Source organism: Triturus cristatus, chromosome 9 (assembly GCF_964204655.1).
Source record: "Triturus cristatus chromosome 9, aTriCri1.1, whole genome shotgun sequence".
NCBI classification, from domain to species: Eukaryota; Metazoa; Chordata; class Amphibia; order Caudata; family Salamandridae; genus Triturus; species Triturus cristatus.
Window position 1 is genome coordinate 450,351,246 of NC_140592.1, and position 25,357 is coordinate 450,376,602.

General features: G+C 43.3%; 1 protein-coding gene across 2 annotated transcripts in view; it reads right to left on the minus strand.

Annotated features, from left to right (window-relative positions):
• The window catches only part of SIPA1L3 (signal induced proliferation associated 1 like 3), a 657,587-nt gene that overhangs the window by 157,528 nt on the left and 474,702 nt on the right, over positions 1 to 25,357 (minus strand). For both annotated transcript variants that reach the window (XM_085625340.1, XM_085625341.1), the window contains exons 12-13: positions 22,243 to 22,380; positions 15,280 to 15,404 (exon numbers count right to left, since the gene is read on the minus strand). In XM_085625340.1, the coding sequence (XP_085481466.1) occupies positions 15,280 to 15,404; positions 22,243 to 22,380 (263 nt within the window). The remainder of the gene's footprint in view (positions 1 to 15,279; positions 15,405 to 22,242; positions 22,381 to 25,357) is intronic.

Below are 25,357 nucleotides of genomic sequence, written 5' to 3' on the forward strand. Positions count from 1 at the left end.
ATAGAGGCTGGAACATCGGTATCATAGCCCGAATATCCCAGACTCGCTGTTCGGGAGGATAGGCCCGGAACTGCGCTGTGTCCAGAACCGCTCCAATGAAAAGGAGCTTTTGAGAAGGGGGAAGGTACAACTTCACCACGTTGACTGTGAACCCCAGCGAATGCAGGAGGCCCGCCATAGTCTGGAGGTGGGCGACGGCAGCATGGGGCGAGCTCGCCATAAACAACAAGTTGTCGAGATAGGGGAAGACTGGAACCTCTGATCTGAGCAGATGAGCTGTGACCACCGCCATCCCTTTCATGAACACCCGAGGGGCGCTGGTAAGGCCAAAAGGGAGCACAGTAAACTGAAAATGCTTGTGGCCTACTGTGAACCGTAAGTAACGGCTGTGGACCAGAGCCAATGTCAATATTTTGAACTTCTCCTTCAGGAGGAAGAGGTTGACGTCCCTGAGGTCCAAGATAGGAACCCAGAAAGAAGTGGGAGTAGAAGCCACGACCTACTTCTGGAATGGCGACTCGCTCGATGGCTCCCTTGGCCAAGAGAGCCACAACTTTCTGATGGAGAAGGGCCAGGGATCCTCCGACATGTGGTGGAATGCAGGTGGCATGGAGGGAGGGGTAGTCTTGAAGGGGAGGGAGTAGCCCCTTCGGACTATCTGCAAAACCTCCCTGTCCAATGTGATGTTGTGCCAGTGGGGGAGGCTATGGCGGATCCAGCCGCCCACTGGCAACTGGTAGCCCTGAAAGGTCCAACTAGGAAGGTTTGGAGGCTACTGCACAGAGGACACTGGTGGACTGGCCCGCCGGCTACCCAGATCTACAGCGGTGGGTCCCACGACCCTGCAGAGGCTGGACAGCCTGCGCGGGCCCGTGGCTCTGGGCAGAACGTGGTGGAGCACCCCTTCCGTAGCCACGAAAGGGGCGAAAAGCAGACTAGGTGGGCGAGAGGTAGTAGCGAGGCCCAAGGATCTGGCCGTAGCCCTAGAGTCCTTGAAGCACTCGAGCGCATTGTCCACCCTGTCGCCAAACAAGCGATGGCCATCAAAGGGCATGTCCAAAAGAATCGATTGGACATCGCCCGAGAAGCCAGTGAACCTCAGCCAGGCGTAGCATCTCAAGGATACTGATGTTAAAATCGCCCTGCCTAGCGAGTCGGCGGTGTCCAGCCCACACCGGTGAACTTTGCTGCATCCCTCCTTTCAGCAACCGCACTGGAGAGTACATACTGGGACTCCTCCAGACACTGTGGCAGCACCTGCGCAACCGTGTCCCACACAGAGTGGGTGTAACGGCCCAAGAGACACCGGTGTTCACCAACCGCAGACCTAAGCTGACGGAAGAAAACATCATCTTCCCAAGACGATCAAGCTTCTTGGATTCGCTATCTGGCAGAGCAGCAGGGAACGCGCCTTTGGATGTTGAGGCTCGGACCGCCAAGCTCTCATGGGTAGGGTGTTGGGAGAGGAAAATGGGGTAGCCCGGGGCCGGGCGGTGGCGTTGGGGAATCATCCTATCCACAGGAGTACCTGTGCTGGACTTGGACCAGGTGTCCCGAAGGATGTCCGTGAGGGCCTCACTGAACGGCAGTAGGGGCTCATAAGAGGCTGCTGCCGGTTGAAGCACCTCAGTCAGGAGGTTAGTCCTGACTGCCACCCTAGGTAGCTCAAGGCCCAAGGCCTCAGCTACCCTATGCAACACCACAGCGTAGGAGGCTTCCTCCTCCATAGCCACGGTAGGGGGAGAAAGCATACCAAGGTATGGGGATGTTTCCAGACCACTCTCTCCAGTCCGGCTCTTCTAGCTGGTCTGCTAGAGGGTCAATAAACCCCTCCTAGTCCTCCTCACCCTCCTCTGGCTGCCACACGGGGTGATACGGAACACCAGGATAGAAGAGCTGTACAAAAGTACTGGTCGGCGCCGGTACTGGCATCAGTCAACGCAAGTCCAGCTCCATGTCGAGGTGGAGGCTGGGGTTGACGCCGGCTGGGGACACAACCGGCATCGGAGGAGGCGGAAGTGTCGTCAATGGATTTGGCACCAGAAGAGGTGTCGTAAGGTCAACCGGTGCCGATCCGGATCCAGGCCTGGATTCCTGGGGGCCCTGCGGCGCCAAAGCCGCCGGCATCGAAGGGCTAGAACCCTCAGCCGAGTCCGCGGGGAAGGGAGGGAAGCTCAGAGCCGACCCAACAGGCTCTGAGGTCAGAGCCAGACAACTACCTTATGCATCCCGCATCGCATCGGCCTACAGACGGGGAGGAGAAGAAGAGCGACGGTGCTTCTTCACCTTCTTCTTGTGTTTCGACTTACCCGAAGACGAAGACTTCGAAGAGGAGTGATGGTGGTGACTCCACGATTCCCTCCCGGGACCTAGAGCAGCGGAGAGCTGACTGCTGGGCCTCGAGAAGCTTTTGGGACCAATCCAACAATGACTTAGGGTTCATGGCTTGGCAGTCGTAGCACAACTTAGGGTCATGGTCGCACTCACGGCACCAGAGGCACACGAGATGTGGGTCCGTGACCGACATTAACTTGTGACAGGAGGCACAAGGCTTGAAGCCGGTCCGTCGATGTGACATCTCCTGCACCAGGAGTCAAACTACTCAAAAAAGTCGACAAAAAAAACAACAAAAAACTCTAGTAAAAAAAACTAAGGGTACTGCTCTCTCCGGATCTGTGTTGGCTGGTGCGGAAAAAAAAAAGAACTAACGTCAACATGCAGGGGCAGCGTCTAAGTAGATACAGCGACGTCATTCTAATGATCGTGACACGAACAACGAACGCACGCCACCTACAGACACGCAGGGCTACTGCTGAAGAAAAATTCTCTGGATCCAGTCTGACGCCTGGGGGTAATTCTAAGGTAAGGTATACATAACTAATAGTCTCTTTCAGATCAGTTATGCCAAAAACTCTGAAGGTGATTCTGGCTTCAACAGGGAGGCAGGGGAAATCCTTCAGGATTAAGTTAATGCAAATTGATTTAACTATAAATGTGCAACTAAAGCAAGTAGTCCATTCCAGGTGGAAGAGTGACATGTTAGCTATTCCAAAAATTGATTTTCTCAGGTTATCTCTGATTAAACCTTAACATGTACACCTGATCAAACGTAAGACTTGAGATCTTCAGATGGGGCATTATGTTAGGTGTCTGCTAATTGTAGATTTTCAAGTAAAGGACTGAAAAGGCTTCATCAAAGAAAGGAGAAGGCTTGCTTTCAGGTTTACGTTGGAGTAGTGATTTGCTTCTGGTGCTAAGAGAACCTTCACCAAAGTAAAGTTTATTCTTCAGGTTCCAGGAACAACTTAGGTGGATCATCTTCATATTGTTCAGAAGATATTGTTTTCTGATTTTACCATAAGTAAGCAAGCAACTAACTAAATTATTGATTTCCTTACTGCATGAGGCAATACCTTAGCTCGAAGCCAGATTGGATACCTGGTGCTGTGACTCACGTTTTTAACTTCTTAGAAAGGTGAAGTTGGAATGAAGAGGCTTGGTAAGACTTGAGATGGAGTAATATGTTAATGTAGAATCCTAGAGATTATCCTTATGCAATTTTAGGGAGGGGTGTGGGGCAGTGGCCAGAGGGGCTGACTCTAGAGCACGGGGCTCACGGTTCGATCGCTGGCGGCAGCTCAGCTTAGCATCATGTGACTCTGAGCAATACCTCAATTAATCTCCCAGAGCGCTCCCAGCGCCTTAAAACCCTTATGCGTGATATATTTGTGCTTTACAAATAGGAATTATTATTATTATTGCTATTTGAGTGGGAAGATGCACACTGGAAAAGGGGTGTCAAACTAGTCTGGACGACTGGAGACAAGTCTTTGGAGTGCAGAAGGAGACATTCTGGTCTGTTGCGATTTAGTTTGAATGAAATGGAGCTCATTCAATTCTGTTTTGAAATAGGTTTCCATGGTTGCCAAGCCAGAAAGATTAGACAGGTTTAGGTTGCACCCGAGTGGCATCTCTATATTGATGGATGGCCATGTTGTCTCCTAGTACTGCTTCTTCCACAGGTTCCATGTAAAGGTTGATCAGGGAGAGTCAGCAGTCAGGAGACAACCCTGAGCTCCCCCACCTGAAAATAGGGAAAAGCAGGAGATCTGAAAGATTACAGCTTCACATATTGTGATCAATAGTTCCAAAATGAGAAAGAAGAGTAAAGGAATACGCCCCTGAAGACCATTCGCAAGAAAAGGACAGTAAGTAGTGCCTCATGATGAACAGTATCGAGCAAGGAAAAGAGGATGAGAAGGACTATGAGGTGGGCCTCATCACTGCTATCAACATGCATGTGGTCATCCAGTACCTTAAAACATCTTGAGGGTAAATGTCAGAGCATTTGGTTTGATTTGGTCTCTAAATACAAGGGTAATAACGCACCTCCTGCTTGAGGTAACTTTAAATACATTTATGCAGAATGTAGTGGCAAACTCAAAATAAGAGTCAAATAATTTATAATAGAATTTGGAACATCCACCATAATGCTGTAATTGGAAGCATGTCTTAAGAAGTCATGGCAAACATGGCACTGACGATGAATCCTATTCAGAAAATGTGTAATTCCTCTACAATGTCATAACCATTTACAGAACAAAAGAAACATATGCGGTGCACAACAAATGTGAGATATGGAATATAAATGAACCAAAATATCAGCACAACTCATTAGATGCAAACATCTAACAGTGGAGTCCCCGAAGTTTGGCGCATGGGAAGCCAGTGCAGGTCTTTCATGCACTTTGATGCTGAACCTAATCTGTTTTTGTTGCATACTAACTTGGCAGCGGCATTTCGGAGGACCTGTAACCGAGTGAAGAGAGACTCGTTCATGCCCACAAATAGAGCATTGCCGTAGTCAAGCTGACTCATAAGCAAGCCCTGCGTGATTGTTCTTCTGCAGTCTAGTGGGATCCAGGGAAAAAGACTGTGTAGCAATTTCAAGGTGGCAAAACCCTTGCCACAAAGGGCCCGTACATGGTCCTTCATGGATAGAGTATCATCAATGAAGATTCCTAGGTTTTTTGCGCAGTGCTTAGGGGTTGGGACAGTCCCGAGTGTTTGTGGCCACCATGTGGCGTCCCAGATCCCCTTGGCCCCTCCAAAAAGCAGGATTTCAGTTTTCCCTGCATTTAATATAAGGCAGTGCTTCTGCATCCACTGTGCCATTTCTGAGAGACAATTATGTAGTTTTATTTTGGTGGCTTCAGGCCTTTCTTCGAGGGCTACCATTAGCTGTGTGTCATCAGCATAGGAGCAAATGCCAATACCCCATTTTCTGCTGATTTCTGCCAGGGATGAGACGTAGGTGTTAAATAACGTGGGGCTTAGCGATGCGGGTACTGCTGACAAAAACTTTCCAGATCCATTCTGAAGCCTGGGGCTAATCCAATGGTAAGGAATCTATCACTATGTGTTTCTTTCAGATATAATAAAATATTCCAGTCTTTAAAATGCATGTTTGAGGATGCACCAATATTAACTGCTCTTCATCCTTCTTTTCTGCCTCCTCCTTCATAGACAAATGTAAAAATTGTTTAACAAAGGCAGCGCTATGCCAGGGATAAACTCAACCTTTGGATGGCAATGGAGGAATCCTAATGACATATATAGTAACAATTAAACAGTTAATAGGGTAAATGTGGAAGGAATTAGGTGTGGTTAGAATCAAAGTAGATGTGATGAGATATTAGTGTGGTGGCAATTTAGAAATAGCATATTTGTTCGTTAACATTCCTCCCATGAAGAAGGTTGACTGGTCTCAGACTACACTTTAAAAGATTGAGCAAGTTATTTCTTCTTCAAGGAACCATAGTTGACCTACTATAAATGGAAGTATGTATAACGCTGGTCCTCCAGAGCCACAACCATGACAGCTGCTGAATAATCACTACCTATGTAAATGATTCCAAGTAGATTTATAGCATGTCAATTCATTGTTTGTGGATATCCTGGAAATATGACTTGGCTCTGGCCCTCGAGAACAGACTGATCAGAACTTGGCGTAGCACTAGTAGATGTAGGTGGACCCACCAGCACAGTTCTGCTGAAAGACTGATAAATAATCAATTTGGACATATATTTCTTTAGCAGTGGTCACAATCTTTTTGGGCTTGCTTGCTAACTTCTGGTTCTGAGTACAGTGCTTTAAAATAGATTGTACTTTCTCAGTGTACAACAAGCTGAAGTCACAGAGGGCCTTAGCTCACCCTTTATTAAGTCGAAAGTTCTTATTTACATCTAGCAGAATTTTAAGACTCTATTATGGCACAATTCATTTTAAGACACATATCACTGACTGAACATACAGCTGCCACAGACATGGTCAATCTCTGCACGAGGCATGAGTTACTTACCTTTGTGGAGTCCAACCATCCGCCAGAGGTTAGGTCTGTCAGTTTTCTGGAGGACTGCTCCATCTAAACTCAGTTGAACAAATCTAAGAACATGGTAACAACTTAAGCCACCTCAGAGAAGCACCCCGGCACAAGTGGCACCAGATAACATCTACAATTCAGCCCTCAAGTTACAGAGGGGGTTGGAAAAGGGCAATTAGACACTTACTATGCTGCTGGTTTTTGTAATGCATTGTCAGCCATTGGCACTGACTTGCCTTATAGCATTCTAGGATAACTGTGGGTGCCACAGAACGCAATCCCAGGCATCCAATGAGAGACAAGGGTCTAAGTCGCACTGTGACAAAATGCTCTCTGTACCATGTGCTGCTCTGTGTGACGTTGGGTAGTGTTGTTAAGTTCAGTGAGCTGTGACTGTGATTTTTAAGCCAGTGGTCTACTGGAGGACATTTACCAGTTGCTTATGCATCTGTTAGGTAGAAAAAGAAGCTAATTTCCTGGTGATTACAGGTAATTTAGGCCAGGAGAGGCTTGCTGTGTGATGTTAGTGCATGGTGTGCCTTGGTGGCAAGAGCTGTTGAGAGCAATAATATAGTCTAATACAGGTTACATGGCTGAGATGCTGGAAATATTTGGGGCATTGTAGCTTACTTACACTGTTAGAAATTAATTGAAAACCACTAGATTTCACAATGATTATGTGTGGACCTTGTGCTGCAGGGATAAAATGAATTCAATTCAACTACTTGAATAGGACCTACAGGATTGATGTGCCGACGTATGCACCCTGTATTACCTGTGTTTGGTAGCACTGGTTTGATAATTTCTCGTATATTTTAGGTGAAAACCAATACAGATATTTTTTAAACAAATGAATTGGACCGGAATTACATCTACCGCATTTCACAATGTTAACCTCAGGTTTCCAAAGAGGTGTTCCAGATGTATGCGTGAGATTGCTGTTGTGTACATAGTTTGCCAATATGCAGTGATACACACCAACTGGCGCAAAGTAACTGGGGAAATCTTAGAACAGGAAGAGTAGATTTGGGAACTGGCATGTCACGACTACTGTGCTAAATTCCAGGTAGATGCCCACTGCGCCCGAACCCTACTATATAAAACTATACATAAATATGTAAATAGATAAACAAATAAATGACCTTTTATAGACCTGGATCTTCCTATTAGCCAAAAGCATTATCCCAATGAACTGAAAATGCCGAGCGGGGCTGTGAAATGCTGAAATCTTGTGGAGGCGAAGAAGATTCATTTCTCTGTTAGTTGGCAGCTGTAGCTATGTGGTTGGTTTATTTGCTTGAACCAACCACATCGGGACAGTAACAGGAGTTGTAGGCATAGAAAGAACAAGACAGCCAGGCACGGCCCCTGCCGTGGTGGTGACATCAAGCGTTGAGAAAGCGCTTGGCATAATGGAACATGTAGTGCCTGCAGCTCGTGATCTTGGTGCGCTTAGAGCATTTCAAAGGCAAAAAGAACTACATGTTCCTAAATTTTGTGGAACAGTACTTGATTTCTGAGATCGAGAGAAAATATGAAGAGCTGCAGGGTGACGAGAAGAACGGAACAATGAGTATTAATTCTATGGAATATAAACACAGCAAGGCAGAGGTAGGTGGGGGTAGGCATGCAGCACATGGGACGAGGTAGAAGAGTGGCGGGAGCTGAGGGACAGGAGAGCAGGAAGCAAATATAGAAAATAGATAGAAAAAAAGGAGGGACAAGTGGAAGGATTGGCCACTAGCAAGCAAGTATTTTTAAAGGACACAAACAAATGAAAGCAGTGGCCGGGCTGTGAGCCCACATATAAGTATATATAAGTATATAGATAAGTATATACTAAAGTATATACAAAAGGTCTTGAATGCTAGACCTAAAAAGTGAGTGAGCCGGTAGGCATCAATCCACCCAAACAGGTTCACTCCTACTAATCACTACACGGTATGCTACCACCACTGCACGCATGCTGCTTAACTATTGGTGAAGGTAGTAACCTACCACCACTATGAGGGCAGCGCTTTAGGCACCTCTCCTGGTCCAACAAAACCGCAATCCGTGAGAAAGGCCTCTGTCATAGAGCGCACAAACATGATCCGAGTTTGCCCATGACAAAAAACACTCAGTATTAGGGGCCCAGACATTAGTACAGTTGGGCACTCACTAGAGGGGTACACACCCTTTACCGTGCATAGGGTTCTTACACCCTAACAGACTGGATTAGACAAGCAACTGTAATTAGTATTGCTGTTCTGACATGTATTGATTAGTATTGCTGTTCTGACAAGTCTTAATAATTTGTAAAAATCTTTGACAAAAATCAACTTCTAAAGAAAAAAAAACAACTAGAATTTCACATTGAGTCAACTAACATGAAAGTAAGAGTAACATTAACATGGTGATAGAGTAAATGCAAGCAGAAGACAAGCACTATTTCTGTTTTTTTAAAATAGTTATTTTTATTAGGCAAGGAATAAATACAATATAATATTCAAAATGAATTAAATTTGCAAACAGACAACGATTAGTTAAAACATAGATTATTCATATACACCAGCCTCCTAAAGGGAAAATACACAATACACTACAACACTATTTTTATGTAATCAAATAAAATTCTTAGCTGTAGCAATTGCATGCATTATTTCCAGAATAAGAAATAAACTGTCCCCTCGGGAAAAAAACAGATTTCCTTCCTGGGCCGATAATGGCGGGCACATACTTTTTTTTTTTTAACTTTTAAGAATTGTCCAGTTTGGCACACTAGTTTCGAAATATTGGGTGCTTTCAAGTTTCCTCTAGAGGGCAATTTCATGTCTTGTCACTAGCATGAACGTAAAAAATAGGTTTGCATGGTAGGTTGTGCCGCCAGTTATATGCCCTGAATAACTCCAGAGGGGCAGATACAGCAAGCAAGACAAGGATTTCAATCAGTCTAGAACTGCATACTGATCAGCATGCTGCCAAAAATGATTAACTTCATGAAACAGGGACAATAATCAGAGTTCCTGAGTTCTGTTCAGAGAAGACAGTGAAAAGTTAGTCCAGAAAGGCAGGAAATACTTACTAATCTGTATAGTTTTCTGATTGATTTGATTGGATAACCACCGCTTATTACATAATATTTCTCTAGGGTTGTCAATGAATAATAAAAAGTTTTCCCCCAGGATTACTGGAAAATGCATTCTAGTGTCAGACGTCTAAACATGGAATGAATGAAGACTGATGGCAGCGGCCATGTTGGTCTAGAAACAACAAAAATAGAAACCTAAAGTTCACAAAGGTAAAGTCAACAATAACGCAGAAGAGGAAATATGAAGTTTTTCAACAACCCCTCAGTGCTATACACATAAACTGGAACTTGTGTGTGAGTCAGAATGGACTTGTACACATTTATTAACATGCACAGTCTATGAAATGTGCCATGCCAGGTGGGCAGAAGAGGTTAAACACTATTTAGCAAGTCATTAAGGTAGGAGTTCTCGCCACAACAGACGTGTCATTTAGGTGAAAGACTGTTTTAGCCACATTAAGTTAGAATGTTCAAATCTGTTTGAGCAAGTGGTGGCCACAGAGGGAAACCAAAAAGATGGATGTGGAGTACCCATAGTGTTATTGCCTAGTGTACTCCTCTCCAAACGGATCAAGGCAATCTAATTCTTGACTAATTCAAATGTAAAAGGTTGAAAGCCAGATGGGGAAAAAGTCTAGAGGCAGTCAGAACACTATATACTTCTCTCATTTGGAGGACTGGAGATACTTAGTTTAAAAGCTTGATGACCTTGACCTCAGCAACTCCATGCCATATGCTCCCCGTTGGGGCAGCTTCTATGGCTAATTTGAGCACTGGCAGCATCATGTAAGGAGGGAGCATCAGGTCACAGGAAGTCCCTCCGCTACATCAGATTCAATGGCATAGGGCTGAGGTGATGAAAATAGCGACAGCTGTGTTTAGCAAGCTCAGGGAAAGCAAATTAGTCTTGCTTAGATAATGCCTGTTAACTGTCGATACTGCCTTTGTCAACGCTTGTCAAACAGCAGCAGGAAGCAATATTAGAATGTTATTGTGTACACTTCCAAGATGGCCGTCACATTGCATCTAGACTTAATGTGCGGCAATCTTGGAAAGGTAGAACAATAAGTATATGAGTGAGGTGCGAAGCCTGGATCTGTAGTGGCAGCACCAGGGCAGGAAGAAAGGAAGATTGGTGGTGAGGGAACAAGCTGAGCAGCGAAATAGAGCAAGGAGAAACCAAACCTTGAATGCCACTTTTTGACAGACTAAGTTTGTTGAACAAATTAACCTGTGGTGCTAATGTGCAGATTTCACAGGGTAATATTGATACAAATGAGGGATCAACCAGGAAAGCGGGCATGACAGGGTAATAGAAGTAGCGGAGAACTGGAATGAGCAGGGAGGCTGGGAAAAAGAAACAAGCGTGATTGTGGAATGAACAGGAGTGAGGAGAGCAAAGACAAGGGGAAACAACAGTGGTAAAAACTGGTGGAACGCCATGCACTCCTATTGAGTGTCAACAGTCAAATGCTATAGAAACTTGATGGGGAAAAAGTTCCTCGATGTAAGCAGTGCAAAACTGTAACTCATCCACTCAAAACAAGTCAATACTCTTCTGAGAGGGACAAAAATAAGAATGAGGACGAAAGCCATCGAACACAAGCAAGCCATCCAACGTGTGAGCAAGGAGCACACTCGAAGCCCATGCAAAGTATATGTTTAACATGTTGGTTACAATGTTTTCTGCAACACACAACTAAAACTGACTGCAGTAAGATTGCCAAATAGCATCATAAACTTGAATCAATTGCACAGAACTACCTTGATGATCAAATGTGTGGGGGAGAAAACTCCTAAAAAGTTAGTACCATAAATTTCAGATGCAGCTCTAGAGAACTGACCTGTTAACTCATGAGGTAACCTGCAGGGAATGCTTTGGCCTTTCAAAGTCTTACAAATTGGGAGGGCAGGCTCCACAACTCTCTCCAACCTTTCCTCACAGTCTGGGTAATAAAAGCCAGAGTCTCCATTGACATATTGCTCTGGAGAATGCATTTCTTCCCCATCCTGCTCTCAATCATAAAATACGTGTTTGGATTATCACATATGCAAAGAAATGGCTTTGTTGAAGTGACCAACACCAATACCCGAGACATCCAGTCAAATGGTGCCAGACGTCACAAGGGTATTGCTACTGAAAGCACCAATCCTATGTAAGTGATTAATGTCTAGTATTGTTGAGGAAGTTCTCAATGCCTAACCCGCCAATGGCAAAGCTATGATACTCCCAATGCCGAGAATATTCACAATGAAAATCGTCAGACAGGATACCAGAGCGAACAGAACACAGATCACTTTTGCTCAAATTGTAATCTTGTCCTTCGACTGCCAACGCTTAATTTTAGCAGTGTTATGTTCAAAATGCATACATTTTTGTACCAGAAAAAATAAAATTAAAAAGATGTAGCAAGAATGCTTTGGTTTCTTGCACATCTAATCGAACTATGAAAAAAATGATCATGATGTCCAAACAACCTAACATGCTTTATGCACACAAGCACGCAGCAACAAAGAAAAAAAAAAAACTTTACAAAAAAAAAAAAAATTTCACGTAGGTTACACAAACGTGAAGCGTGGTATCAGAAGTACTAGGGTTTATATTATATGCAGCCGCTTTCGTTAGTTTAATCTAAAACTGACTTACTCTGTTCTATAGATGTTGAATGAGATGCTCTTTCCTGACAGAAGAGATATCAGCAGGAACATAGCTCTGTTTGCCAACTCATTTTCAGAACATGAATCTCAAATTCTAGCTACGCTTTTATCACAAGTCTCTAAAAATAAAAATATGTTACAAATATTAAGTATTTTCTTGACACAAATCATAGACAATAGTGGAGAAGTGGGAAATAAATATGAGAAAATGCACTATAATCTTGACTTGAGGGGTGAAATGGAAAAGCTGAAAAGCAACAGGGTGAAATGGTCAACAAATGGTAAGCAGCTAACGGGAATGTGGCAATGGCAAATAGCTGCAACTGTAAACCAGGAAAAAATACTTAAACGTATTATATGCTTTAGGACGATACAAGCAACAAGAAGGAAACATGCAATGATGTGATACTGAGTAATGGCATTCTTTGCAGAAATCTATGAAAGATATTCACACATTTGTCTGGAGTTCCACCTCAAATAAGAATCCACCTTTTGATTTATGATCCAAGGGGTTTCCATTGATTTGCTGTCAATTTAACCCTCAACACTTAGTTTGAAAGCGGAATCAAGCAGCGAAGGTGGAACTAAGGGTGCGTGCGATGCTGCAGTAGTAACTCCCCCAAAAAACTTGCTTGATTTCAAAACGAGAATAATCAATAAGGAGACCATGTGGTGACTTGCTGTCGTTGGTGGAATGTGGAACACGAATGGAATTGTTGAGAGGTGGATCAAAGTTTTTAAAGAGGGTTTACAGTTAGCCATTGTTAATGGAAAAAATTGTAAGCAAGCCATTAGCGAAGTTTTGTGGAGTTATAGAAATACCCCTAGATGCATAGGTGATGTATCACCTTTTGAAAAGATGAGAGGAAGGAAGTGTTTATCTAATTTAAACCAAGCGTGGATGAGGAACCTACAGGTTAGGTCATCAGATGACAGCACTGTGTCAAATGGATATGTGGATAAAGTTATCATTACACCTGTCAAAGTCAATGATTGGGTTCGGGTAAAAAAGGGAGGTTTGTCAAATCTGGTGAATCTCGCTTTTCTGATCCCTTGAGAGTTATTCGTGTAGGTTGTCAAGTTGCTGAGCTATCTGATGGAAATGTATGGAGTTTTTCCAAATTAGTGAAGGTTCCTGAGTGGTTGTGGCCTGATAGAGAGATGCCAAATAGGAAGGTTTCAATATCCAGTGGATTAGCGTTACCCAACAGTTCTGACAATATTACTGATGGAAGGAAGGCTACTCTGTCAAGGTATGGGGGAAGTGACAGATCTGTTGGTCAAAGGTCTCGGAGGATTCCTGAATGGCATAAAGATTATATTGTAAAGTAATATGTCATTTGGTAACAGTTCATAATAATATGTGACGACTGTAAAGTTGCATATTAAATGATAATTTACCGATAATATTTATGATTGTATGTTTGGGTGGAATGTTATTCTGGGAAATGTTTCAAGTTATATGTTGGGGTTCATACTTTTGTATTATGGTGTTATATGTGTTTTATTTAATTGTTTTGTTTTTATAAAGAGGGGAAATGCGTGGTGACTTGCTGTCGTTGGTGGAATGTGGAACACGGGACCTGTGTTCCACATTCTCATAGAGGCAGTTGTCCCAGGCTTGTATGGTTGTACTTGATACCAGCTCTAATAAATATAATTATACAACCTACCTGATTGGCGTGGAAATCTCGATACGACAGACCATTCATTTTGTTTTATCCTATAGTATTTGCCTTTCATTCAAATACAGGTCAATTGTCAGGCAATGTTTTTTGAGAATTTGATGTATAATAGTCATATAAAATGGGGATTGGTGTTTACTTTTCCCTTCTCTTACTGCAAAGTGATTGAATTTTTGAACCCCCGGCACAGAGTGTGAAAGTAGAAGACTGCAGTAAGTCAAATGTTTTCTAATTCAAAACATTTAAATACTTGAAATTAACTTTGCAAATATTTCAAAATTCATCAGCAGAATTAAAGAGCAAATGACAACTGAAGATAAGTCAAGCAGAAAACTTGAATAATAGTCAGTTGCAAATGAGACATGTTATTTGCTTCTAATCAGAAGAATGATGGAAACCAAGATTTTAGGAGGACCAAAACAAAAACAAGGTACATCATGTGTGTAATAAATATGCACACAGAAACCAAATTTCCATGTTAATTTTTGGTGCACCATGTAGGTTTAGAAGTAAAACTGATACAAATGTAATGGTCATTTCAAGATGACATTTCAGTGGATAACGTGCTCTATGTAAATTGCAGTACATTCCCCTACTTTGCTTTACTCAGGATAGAAAATAGGCCTGGCACCAAAATAAAAGTGGCCTCATTAGTGAATCCGATAGCTACAAAAGTGGCCATGTTTGCAAACTGGGGAAGTATTGCACTTGTAAAGTTAAGATGTGTTCTGCGTGGTATGGGATACTGCACAGATTTGAACTAGCTGCAGGCAATGTTTGTGGTGATATCAGGGAAATCAACAGTAAAAACTGGCCCACCAGACTATAAAACAGGCCCACAAAAATCCCCAAAAAACGTTCCCCACACTGACCTCTCAGACCAGGCCTTCGGGAGCTGCCCTATAGGCCAGTCTGACCCAGTTTACCCTATATTTGGGACAATGTGCTTCAAAAAGCACTACAACAACTCTAGCATTCTCCTGCTAAATGAATGTTGGGTCATCTGCTACACGTGTCCTTCATGTAGTGCTTTGATCTCCATAAACCCTGTGACTACAAACATTGATGGTAGCGCCTCTGGTCTGAAAATTATTCCAGCACCACTGCAATCAAGGTGGTAAAACTGTATTCTGTTTTAGGAACAACAACTATAGAATACAATGCAAGACCGAACATGCCTTCAATATCAACTCGCAACATCCCTTCACAGTACATCAGAGATCACTTTCAAGACAAGGGTTTCTTCTAGTAAAAATTTTGATTTTACCTTTTTTTTTTTTTTTTTTTTTTTTACAGGTGGCAAAATGTAATCTGTTTTTTTTATTAATTTCGAGAAAAAACAAGAACAGCAAAATCAATACGTTTTTACATTGAATGGAAATCGATTCTTGCTTAGCCAGTGTTGCTGTCACTGTTTAGGAATGCTTCCAGTAAGGCTTCCCGCGCTGTGGTACTTAATGGACTAATCGTTAGGCATGCTTACCAGATTTCTGCCTTTCCATGGTGCTCTCGTGACTCGTCAGGCCTCCAGAGGAAGAGTCCCCGCTCGATGACACCTCGTGGCTGTGCTGCTGATCAAACGGCGCGGGGCGCGGAGGGGTTCCGTGTCTACGCATAAAACAAAAAGATGCACAAAGGCTTAAACCAGGAAGCATACATGTCTATCCGAACTGAACTAAAAGAGGCAAAAACTGGAGTTGCAAAAAAAAAAAAAAAAAAAAAAGGAAGGCGTGACGTGGAGAATTCAAAGTCGTTGTGAATAAATCTTAACACCTCAAAGCACAGTGCTAAATATATCGTTCAGAACCTCAGCACAAAAACACGTGGGAAAACGCACGCAGAGAAGTAGCGGGTGGGAAGATGGGAAGGGGCACCCTCCCGTGTATGATGACATATGTAGGTTGACTGGGAAAATGTCACTGGCGCGAAAGCAAACGCTTACACCGAGCCTGCAATGTGTTCAACAGCTACTCCCCGGAGGAGCTCGGAGCATCAGGCAGACCGTGGCAGGCTGTTAGAAGCCTGCTTTCCGGAAACCGCCTGCAGTCAATGCCGAGTCGAAAACAGGAATGCGCACCACGGGTACATTACATAACACCCAGCAAGGAACAGACGTTCCCCTTCTCTGGCGCAGCAGACCGGCGTCAGAACAATAAAGTACGTGTAAATCTTTAGTATGATATAAAATAGCAACCCTGGGGTCTTCTTCACTTGCCCTATGTTTCGAACAGCACAGCGGGCTTTAAAATAGAGGGCCGTTTTATGGAAACAGTTTTTTGTCGGCGGTAAAAGTTTTCTGCGATATATGGGCAAAATGTTAGCTACTAAAAAAGCATGAGCAACAATCAAAAATACATGATATTGTGTCATTTAGTTCTCAAACATGAACATACCGCAAACACTTAACACCAAGCCAAATACCATCAGGAAAATCTTTAGGTTGACACCGCCAGCACTCAATAGCTTACGTAATATGAGGAGTGACCTGTTACTGCAAAGTGCCAACCACCGCACATATTCATGCTATGACAGGTATAAAAATAATAATGGGAAAACTTTTAACATTTGGTATATTTGCCGTTCCATCAATTTAAAGCAAGCAATACAAGCTAAAACGACAACGTAAGTATTTAAGACATTTCTACAGTAAAATGATTTTCAAAGTAAATAAAGGCAGCATCGTGAAGTTGGAAAACAATATAGAAAAATATATAATTATTTACACAAGTTATCATTTAAGCACCATCCCCAGTCAAAACATGTACAGATGGGCAGTATTTTCCTAGGAGTAATGTAGCAGCCCTAGTAAGACTGTGTCCACTCTAGTGTTTCAAAAGAGATCATGCATTTATAAGCTTTGTACATCAGCAAAAGCTAAGAATATCCATGAAATAAATGCCCTTTTAATTTTGGTGTGCTGCTCTTGACTGTTTTATTTTTTCAGAAATACTATGTGTTTTTTTAATTTTCTCAGAAATACTATATGTAAGAGCGGAGAGTACATGGGCGATTCGCCAGTTTGGGCCTGTTCAGCCTAGAGCTACAAATGCCATACTTTGTCTACATACAAACCATCACCAGAGCCCATCCACATTCACGTTTCTTCTAAGGCATGCCGTAGCTCACTCCTGTTTCCTCTATGTACGCCACGCCCGGCAAGCCGTAGAGACAGCAACCGCGAGGTTGCTGCTGCTTGCTGCCTGCCTACCGCCACCCAATTAGCTGTTTGCCTGTCACCCACTGCTTCGTTGACTTATGATTATGGGCGACGGGGAACTTAAACTCTTTTGGCATAACACGACTGTCGGCAGGTGAGCGCTGGTGCTAGCAGGAGGGGGTAATTTTTGCATGTGGCCTGGCACAGCGTGGTTGCCGTTAGGGCTGCCATAGCTAGGGAGACGAGCAGAGGTCCACACCCAAAGGGGTCTGAGGTGCCGGCGCGTTAAACAGCGACATGGCCCTGGAATGAAGGTGTGTCCCAAAGGAGACAATAGGGCTGGAACTGGCACCCCGCCCCGCCATGGGTACCAGACGGGGGGAGGTGGGGTGGGGGGGGCAAAGAAAGGGCAACCGAGCTGGACAGAAAGGCACCAAGCCGCCACACCAATACCACCACCACCAATACCACCACGACTAATAGCCCAACACCACCACCACCAATACCACCACGACTAATAGCCCAACATCACCAATACCACCACCACCACCAATACCAGTATCACCACAAATACCAATACCACCACCACCAATACCGCCACCCCCACCAATACCACCACCAATACCACCAATACTAATATCACCACCACCAAATACCAATACCACCTCAGCGCCTCTCGCTCACTAGTAATAGATGGGGCACTGTACGAGGCCGGATCTGCAGCAGAGACCATCGCTCCCTCCCTCCATGCCTGCCATAAAGCACAGCTAGCCCTGCACAAAGGAGGTGAAGCCAGGGCCCTACTTCAGCTGGAGTGTTTTTATTAGGTCAAAGATAGCAATGACATTATGCAATGCCACACTGCACACTCAAATCACGGAGAGGGAAGGAAATACCTACACCTACACATAATCTTCACTGCACTATTTATCACTACTTTGAAGACGTCGCTGGCCAGTCTCTTCCTCTGATATTTATAATCTAACAAGCGGCCAAGAAGGCTCTTTATTGCAATACAATAGGTCTCGCACTTGCGAGAGTTTAAGCTATTAGTATTGTAAATAACAAAGCCTGTTATTTATGTTTTAAAACCCAAAACATAAATAAAAGGCATTGTCCATTACAATGCCAATAGCTCAAACTCGCGTGGACGCAAGACCTATTGCATTGCAAATGCTTGTTTCACATTCCTTTCATTTTTGGCACATCAGAATCCCCTTCTGTCCATTATAACCAGATGGCATCTGTTTCCTGCATTGAGCAATGACTTCTCACAAATCTTGTCTTTTATAGGCTGATTGTACTTTCTTATGGCTCATTGAAGGTTTGGTGTCGATTTTCTCTCTTCAGTCTTCACCACTCATGAGTATAGAGTAATGTTACACTTCTCCTGCAGAGGTAATATTTGCAGTTATAGATCTTATTTTCTATCCTGATTCTTAAATTATGTCTTTTTGCTTCATTTGTGATTAATAATTCGGATATGTTCACACGAGTTTCCTTGGTTCTAGCCTTTTCCAACACATTTTCTGGGTATCCTGTCGAACTCTCCAAAGCTTTCACTTAATGTTTCTGATATTGAGTTTTGTTTTTTATTTCACCATTTGGAAAACGTAATTTTAATGATGGTTTGTGGTAGCATGGCGAAATAACATGCTGTTAGTGAAAGTTTTCTTGAGGAATATAATTGTCTGCATTTCTGAATTTAGAATGCAGATTTCTGTATCCATTAACTTAACTCTTTGACTACTATGGTCACATTTAAATCTAAGATTCTTATTATTAATATATTTAAATATTCTGAGTTCATCTGTAGCTCCAAACTATATGAGAATTAAATTGTCAGTGCCACAAACCATTAAAGTATTTTTCTTACATGCCATTTCTATTTCCAATCATCCACTGATATATTAGAATAGCTTTGTGCAAATTAATGGCCCGTTGTGGTCCTGCAACTCTGTGCATACATTCAGGCACATCAACAGCCTTTTAAGGAGCATGCTTGTATGTTCTAGTTTCAGCATTGAGTATTCTATCAGAAAACAGTCATATCTGCAATCCCAACTCGTGAAATAATATTTGGTGAGATAACGTCCATCATTATTAGATGGCAAGGCAAACTCAAAATTGTTTCAATAGAGCCACTTTGTCAGGTAAGAGGTAATTATTTACCAATAGGTGGAAGCCGCCTATATATTTAGCTGTGATTTCTGTTAATGAACTAATAACTTTGTATGGAGGGTTGCCCACTAATCCAAAGTGAGTTTCAGAGGAAACATAACTGTATACTTTTTTTTTACATTACAAACCATTCCCATAGCATTTATCATTTAAATCATGATGGCACGCCAACTTTGGAATGTCCCATCTATGGGAAACATAACACAAAAGGGCACATACATGTTTCAACTGTTGGATAAGGAATTTTAACAAATCTTTTGCGGCTGCAAAAAGCACAACATTCGCACCTGCCACTTTTAATCCCACCATCCCTAGAGTCTTGTGACAATGTTAAGGGCATTGGAACCTGAAAGAACTGACCTCTTGTGGTTTGTTGCTCCTCTCAGTTTCTGTGCTTTAAATGTGTGCTCTAGCGTTAGGCTGCACTGGGTTAGCTGTCACCACATGCCATTTTTTCAGTGTTAATAAACCATGACTATTTTCCAGTAATGCACAATGAAATTTGATCCACAATTGTCACACTATAAATGCCTACTACTCAATCACCGGCACTTGAAATGCTGGTATGCTGCTGTCCAACCCATGTGATTTACTCAACAACTAATGATTTTTTAAAATCACCTGGACACCTAGTTTGCCACTTGCCTGTGGCCTCCAGTTCCTGCTTTTTCCAGACTAATCCAGTGACACCGCAGCTGTCCAGATTTCCTGCTGGAGTTTTCCTCGACTGGGGGTTTCCCTCTCACTGTTCTTCCCACCAAAAGAAGCCCTGTCCACCCCAGGACCTACTTCAAACAGGCAGAAGCATGACCATGCAGTGAACCAAAGACAAGCCTGTCTGCGCCTGAACCAGGCCCAGCGCCACGTCCCCTGGCCCTCCCTCCTCGCAAAGAAACACCATTGCTGAGCTCTACATCCTCAATGCCAGACGCTGCAACAAACACTGCAACCGTGCCGACTCAGACTCCACAATAGGACCTTTCACCTGCACCCACTGTCACTTCTCCTGCCAATGCACACACACCAGGCCACCAACCAGCCCCACCCGAACACACTACAGACACCACCTTAACAAAAACACCAACTTGCATGCTCCCTTCTCAGCACATGCTTACTATGCATGCATTCCACTGAAATATGGGACCTCATCACCACCTTCACACCCGACAGTCTTCCTCACTGAGACCTGGCTCAACCCCACATCAGCCCCAGCCATTGGCACAAAGATCCCCAACTCATGTAAAATCACTCACCAGGACCGCACCAACAAGCCGGGAGGAGGAACAGTCATCATCCACAAAGCCTATACAGCATACCACCACCACCCCATGGAACATCTCAACTTCAAGCTGCACACAGATGACAAGAAAACCATCAGAGTCACAAACAAACATGAACCACACACAGACCACCTGGAACAGTCTCTCCACCCAGGACACCTACTGCACCATGAAATTCATCCACTCAGGAGCTCCCATAGACCTATGCCCGCACCAGATCCTCAATCTCAGAAACCAAAGGATTGGCCAGGAACTCACCACCCGACTCAACACCTCTATCACCACCGCAACATTTCCCAACGCCTGGAAAAACGCCGAAGTCAGATCGAAAGACTCCACCATATTGGCATCCATGGTGATGCCCTCAGATGGATCTCCTCCTTCCTCACCAGAAGAACCCAGAGGATCCACTTCCCACCTTTGAACCCAAGGAGATCACACGCATTTATGACCCCGCTGGCCAAGATCGTCAGACCTCACGGTCTCAATATAATTTCCTATGCAGATAACACCCTACTCATCCTCTCACTCACTGACAACCCCACCACCATCCGAAACCAACTTCCACCGAAGCATGACAAATTAAGCCGACTGTATGAAGAACAACCGCCTGCAGCTGAACACGGACAAGACAAATATATTATTCTTTAGCAACAGAAGCAACACATGGAACGACTCCTGGTGGCCATCAGAACTACACCCACTTCCTCCAACCTCGCCAGATACCTCGGAATCTTTATTGACAACAAGCTCACTATGAAATCACAGATCAATGCCGTCTCCTCAATCTGCTACCTCACTCTGTGCATGCTACGTAAGATCTTCAAGTGGCTACCGCTAGACACAAGACGCACATTGACACAAACCCTCATCACCAGCCGACTTGACAACAGCAATGCCCTCTACATAAAAATTGCCACACACCTTCTACAGAGACTTCAAACCATACAGAATGCTGCAGACAGACTAATCATCGGCATTTCCTGACAAACCCACATCATACCCCACCTCAGGAAACTCCACAGGCTCCTCATATAGAAGAAATGACAGTTCAAGCTGTTGACCTACGCACCCAAGGCTCTAGAAAACCAAGGACCTGCCTACATTAATTACTGCCTGAAATTCCACCAACCATCACAAAGACTACGCTTCGCCTCCCTTTCACTTGCCCATATTCCCTGCATCTACCGAATCAGAAGTGGAGGACACTCCTTCTACCATAGCAAAGACTTGGAATAGCCTCCCGCGCACTTCCGGACCATCACGTCACTTTCAGAATTCCAACTGGTCCTCAAGACCTGGCTGTTCAAATAAGCCTCCGGGGCCTGCAAGCGCCTGGATACCCTATCGAGTGATTAGCCACGCTTTTTAAATCCTGATGGATTGATTGAAGTTTGGAAGTTTTTTGTAGCTGGATATTTGTGCAAGTTATTAAACACCATGTGGAAATATCTACAGAGTAAGTTTTAATGAAGAGTGTTTGAAAAACATATGGAAGCTCATGGTAAGATGTAAAAGCGATTTCTCACTTCCTCCACCATCATCCAGAAAAACATGACCATTAGGATGTCACTTTCACTGACTATGGTTTTGGTGAACAGACGCCGCTGTATGTGTCGCAATACTTGTCTTCGTCAGTTCAAAAAAGGGCTCAAACCTTCAGTGCATTTCACAGATCAATCCAAATTCATGCCACCGAGGGTTAGGGGTGGTATTTCCTAGTTTTAACTGTAGATCACGTGCTATAAACAGATTTCACAGCATGGTATCCTGGTCAAGCATGAGAAAGGAGCTTCAATTTAAATTTCGAAAATAATGTTTAGCGTACCTTTCCGAGATAGGCTTAAATCTAGTCAAAGCAATTCCTCCCGAGCCTGGTGTAGAGAAGCTTCCAGAAGGCTGGCGGTATGGCTGGATGCCTCCTGGTGATGCTGTCGTATAAGGTGTTTCGGGAAAGCTGACAGGTCTGTAAAAATATGTACACATTCAGAATGATTTATGAACGTCTGAAATGTTATTGTTAGTTTCTTCTTTGCAGCAATATTCATTTTGCATTCAGAAATATTTATTTCGATTTGACAAACATACACAAAAACACAAACAAGCGAGAATAAAATCAGGACCAATAAGGACAAAAAGAAGTTTCAACCATAGCATGAAAATAATTTATAAAAGCAAGTTCTGGCAAACAAAGTTAGCACTGCTGGTAATTTCAGAACGTATCGTCCTTTTATTTTTAACACGGAAGTGAAAATAAATATATATTTTTCGACAGCGGCAATGCGTAATTCTGGTTCATTCTTACAGGTGCTGGAGCTTTGTTATATTTATGACTCTTGAATTTGGGTGGGGAGGGGCGGCTTTATTAGCCCTATATTGAAATTTTTGATTGAACACAATGGAAGGAAGAAAGCCTTGCAGGGTTGAAAAGAAAACATTACTTAACTTAAATTATGCAGAAACATTTCAAATAGCCAAGCTTCCAAGCTAGGTGCCGGAAAACCTTATTTCACACTTTCACATTGTCGAGGCGTGAAACTTATATTCCATAGTGTGCAATATTTCTTCGCCATGTAGTTGAAAAATGCAGAGATCCGTGACCATTCTACCTGCCGAATTTGACAAGTACTTGGGAGAGGATGCAAAGTCGTTCTGGCTTACAGGGCTATCGTGTTGTGATGGGCTGCTTTTAGGTCGAGCCTAGCGGCAGCGCGCATGCGCTGCTCGATATGGGAGGCATGCTGTAGTAGAGTATGCTGTGTAAGCCTCGCCCACTCTCCGCCCATACTTTTTATTGGCTGGTGTCATTGTCCTTGGTAACTGCTGACTTCCCATTCATTATGAGGCTTGTTAGTCCCAAACTTGTTACCGCCTTGACGCCATTTGTTATCGCCTATAACGACTGGACCATTTACTTTGCTCATTACACGGTCGGCTTTATCTAGGGGGTCAGCACTATTTTGTTTATGGGCACTTATAGGGACAACGGTGGATGCTATTTTTGGTATTTGTATCCTTAGCACGGCGCCAGTTTTAAGGACAATGCGCTCAGTTTATTTATATTTAACTTTCATGTTGAGCGCGGGATCGACTTCAAGGACGCCGCGCTCTGTTTATTTATTAATTAAACTTTCATAATAAGCGCAGTGCCCGCCTCAGGGACACCGAGCTCCGATTGTTTTTGTTTGTTTTTTTACTTGAAAACTGAGCGCTGCACCGCTTCAAGGACACCGCGATCAGGGTTAAAGTTAAAAAAAAAAAACCTCAAAAACCGAGAATGGTGTTCTTAAGCGGCGCCGGCTCAGTTTTAAACTTAAGCACGCATTTGCAATGCGTTAGGTATTGCATTTACGAACGTTTAAGCCATTGGCATTGTAAATGACAATGCCTTTATTTATGTTTTAAAAAACAAAAATAATAGGCATTGTCATTTACAATGCCAATAGCTTAAACTCGCGTAAATGCGAGACCTATTGCATTGCAAATGCTTATTTTTGGCAGTTCGAGGGTCTGTTTTATGGGCTGCTGGGTCAGTTTTTACTGTTCATTTCCATGAAATTAAAACGAACACTGCCTGTAGCAAGCTCAATTCCATGAAGGTTTCCATACCTTGCAAACCACTATACAGAGTGTCTTTACACATTCAAAACTGCCCCAATTTAGCTATCTAATCACTAATGGGGCCACTTTTAATATGGTGCCCGGGCCTACTTTTTTCCTTCATAGTTTTACAAAGCGCAAACTTGACCTGAAGGTATCAGGTATCACAGCTCTTTACATGAGCACCAGTTGCGTTACACAAGGACACATTCAGTCAGTGAAAAATTATTTATTCGGCTAATAAAAGCACAAGATAAAAACGCCAACTGCAATTATCAAAACAGGACAGTAGAATATCATATGTACGCAGCGAATACAGTTTACATATATCGATTTTCCTAAAACCATGTTAAAAGGGTAAAATAGATATAAAACTCATTATTGAAAACAAAAGACTGTGAAAATTCAGGTCAAAGTATTCAGCAATAAGTATTCTAGTGCATTTCTTCAAGGATGGTACAAATCAAATAAACAGAAGGCATTTTTCTCCTAGTTCTTACAGCGCTAGACAAATAGCTGGCAACACCGAAGCAAGCCATAGGCGAGGAGAGCATCTGCAGATATAGTAATGCTGGCCTTGCCTGGACTAAAGACATGGGTTAAAAAGCCGAAGAATGTATTTTTTATGCAGAGGGACATAAAATTCACAAAATAGAATAAAATACAAAGTGTCCTGTTGAGAAAAATCGTCACATGGACATGGCCTTGAGTCCACAGGCTTCAGAAAGGCCTTTGGAAAAGCTTGTAGCCAATGGATGAGAGACAGAAGGACACATTCATTTTTTGTTCGGCAGGGGGGAGATTAAGTGATGTGCCCAGAATCACAGGATATTGAGCGTCACTGCCGAGACTCGAACCGGTTGGTTCCCCAGATTTGAGATCGACCGCATGAGCCATTAAGCCTCATTCTCTCCACAGCCCAAGCCTGGTAGGAAGGCAGTCTACAAGTAACTGCCTAGCGCCTACCTCATTCTGTCACATCCAGAGCTGGAAAGTGGGACTAAAGCATAGAGTAATTTGGAGCGAACTCAGTCCTTTCATTTACTACCCTCAACCATCAGCACTCTGTGAATTCAGGGTAGAGCATTTGCATATTTAGTGGCGTATCCCGTGTCTAAGAGGCTGAACGGGTGTTTTGAAGAAGGTTTGTGGAATCAGTGCTCGGGTTGAGAAAACAAAATCTTCGCTTGTACACCTGCTGTCTATGCAGTTGTAAATTGGCCTTATTGCCCCTTGCTGTCACTAGTAATGTGTTTTTATCATGGGTGACATGTTTTACTCCTATCAATCTTCAGTGCCATAAAGCTGCTGTGAGCTATTTATTTTCCTTTCTCTGGCATTTA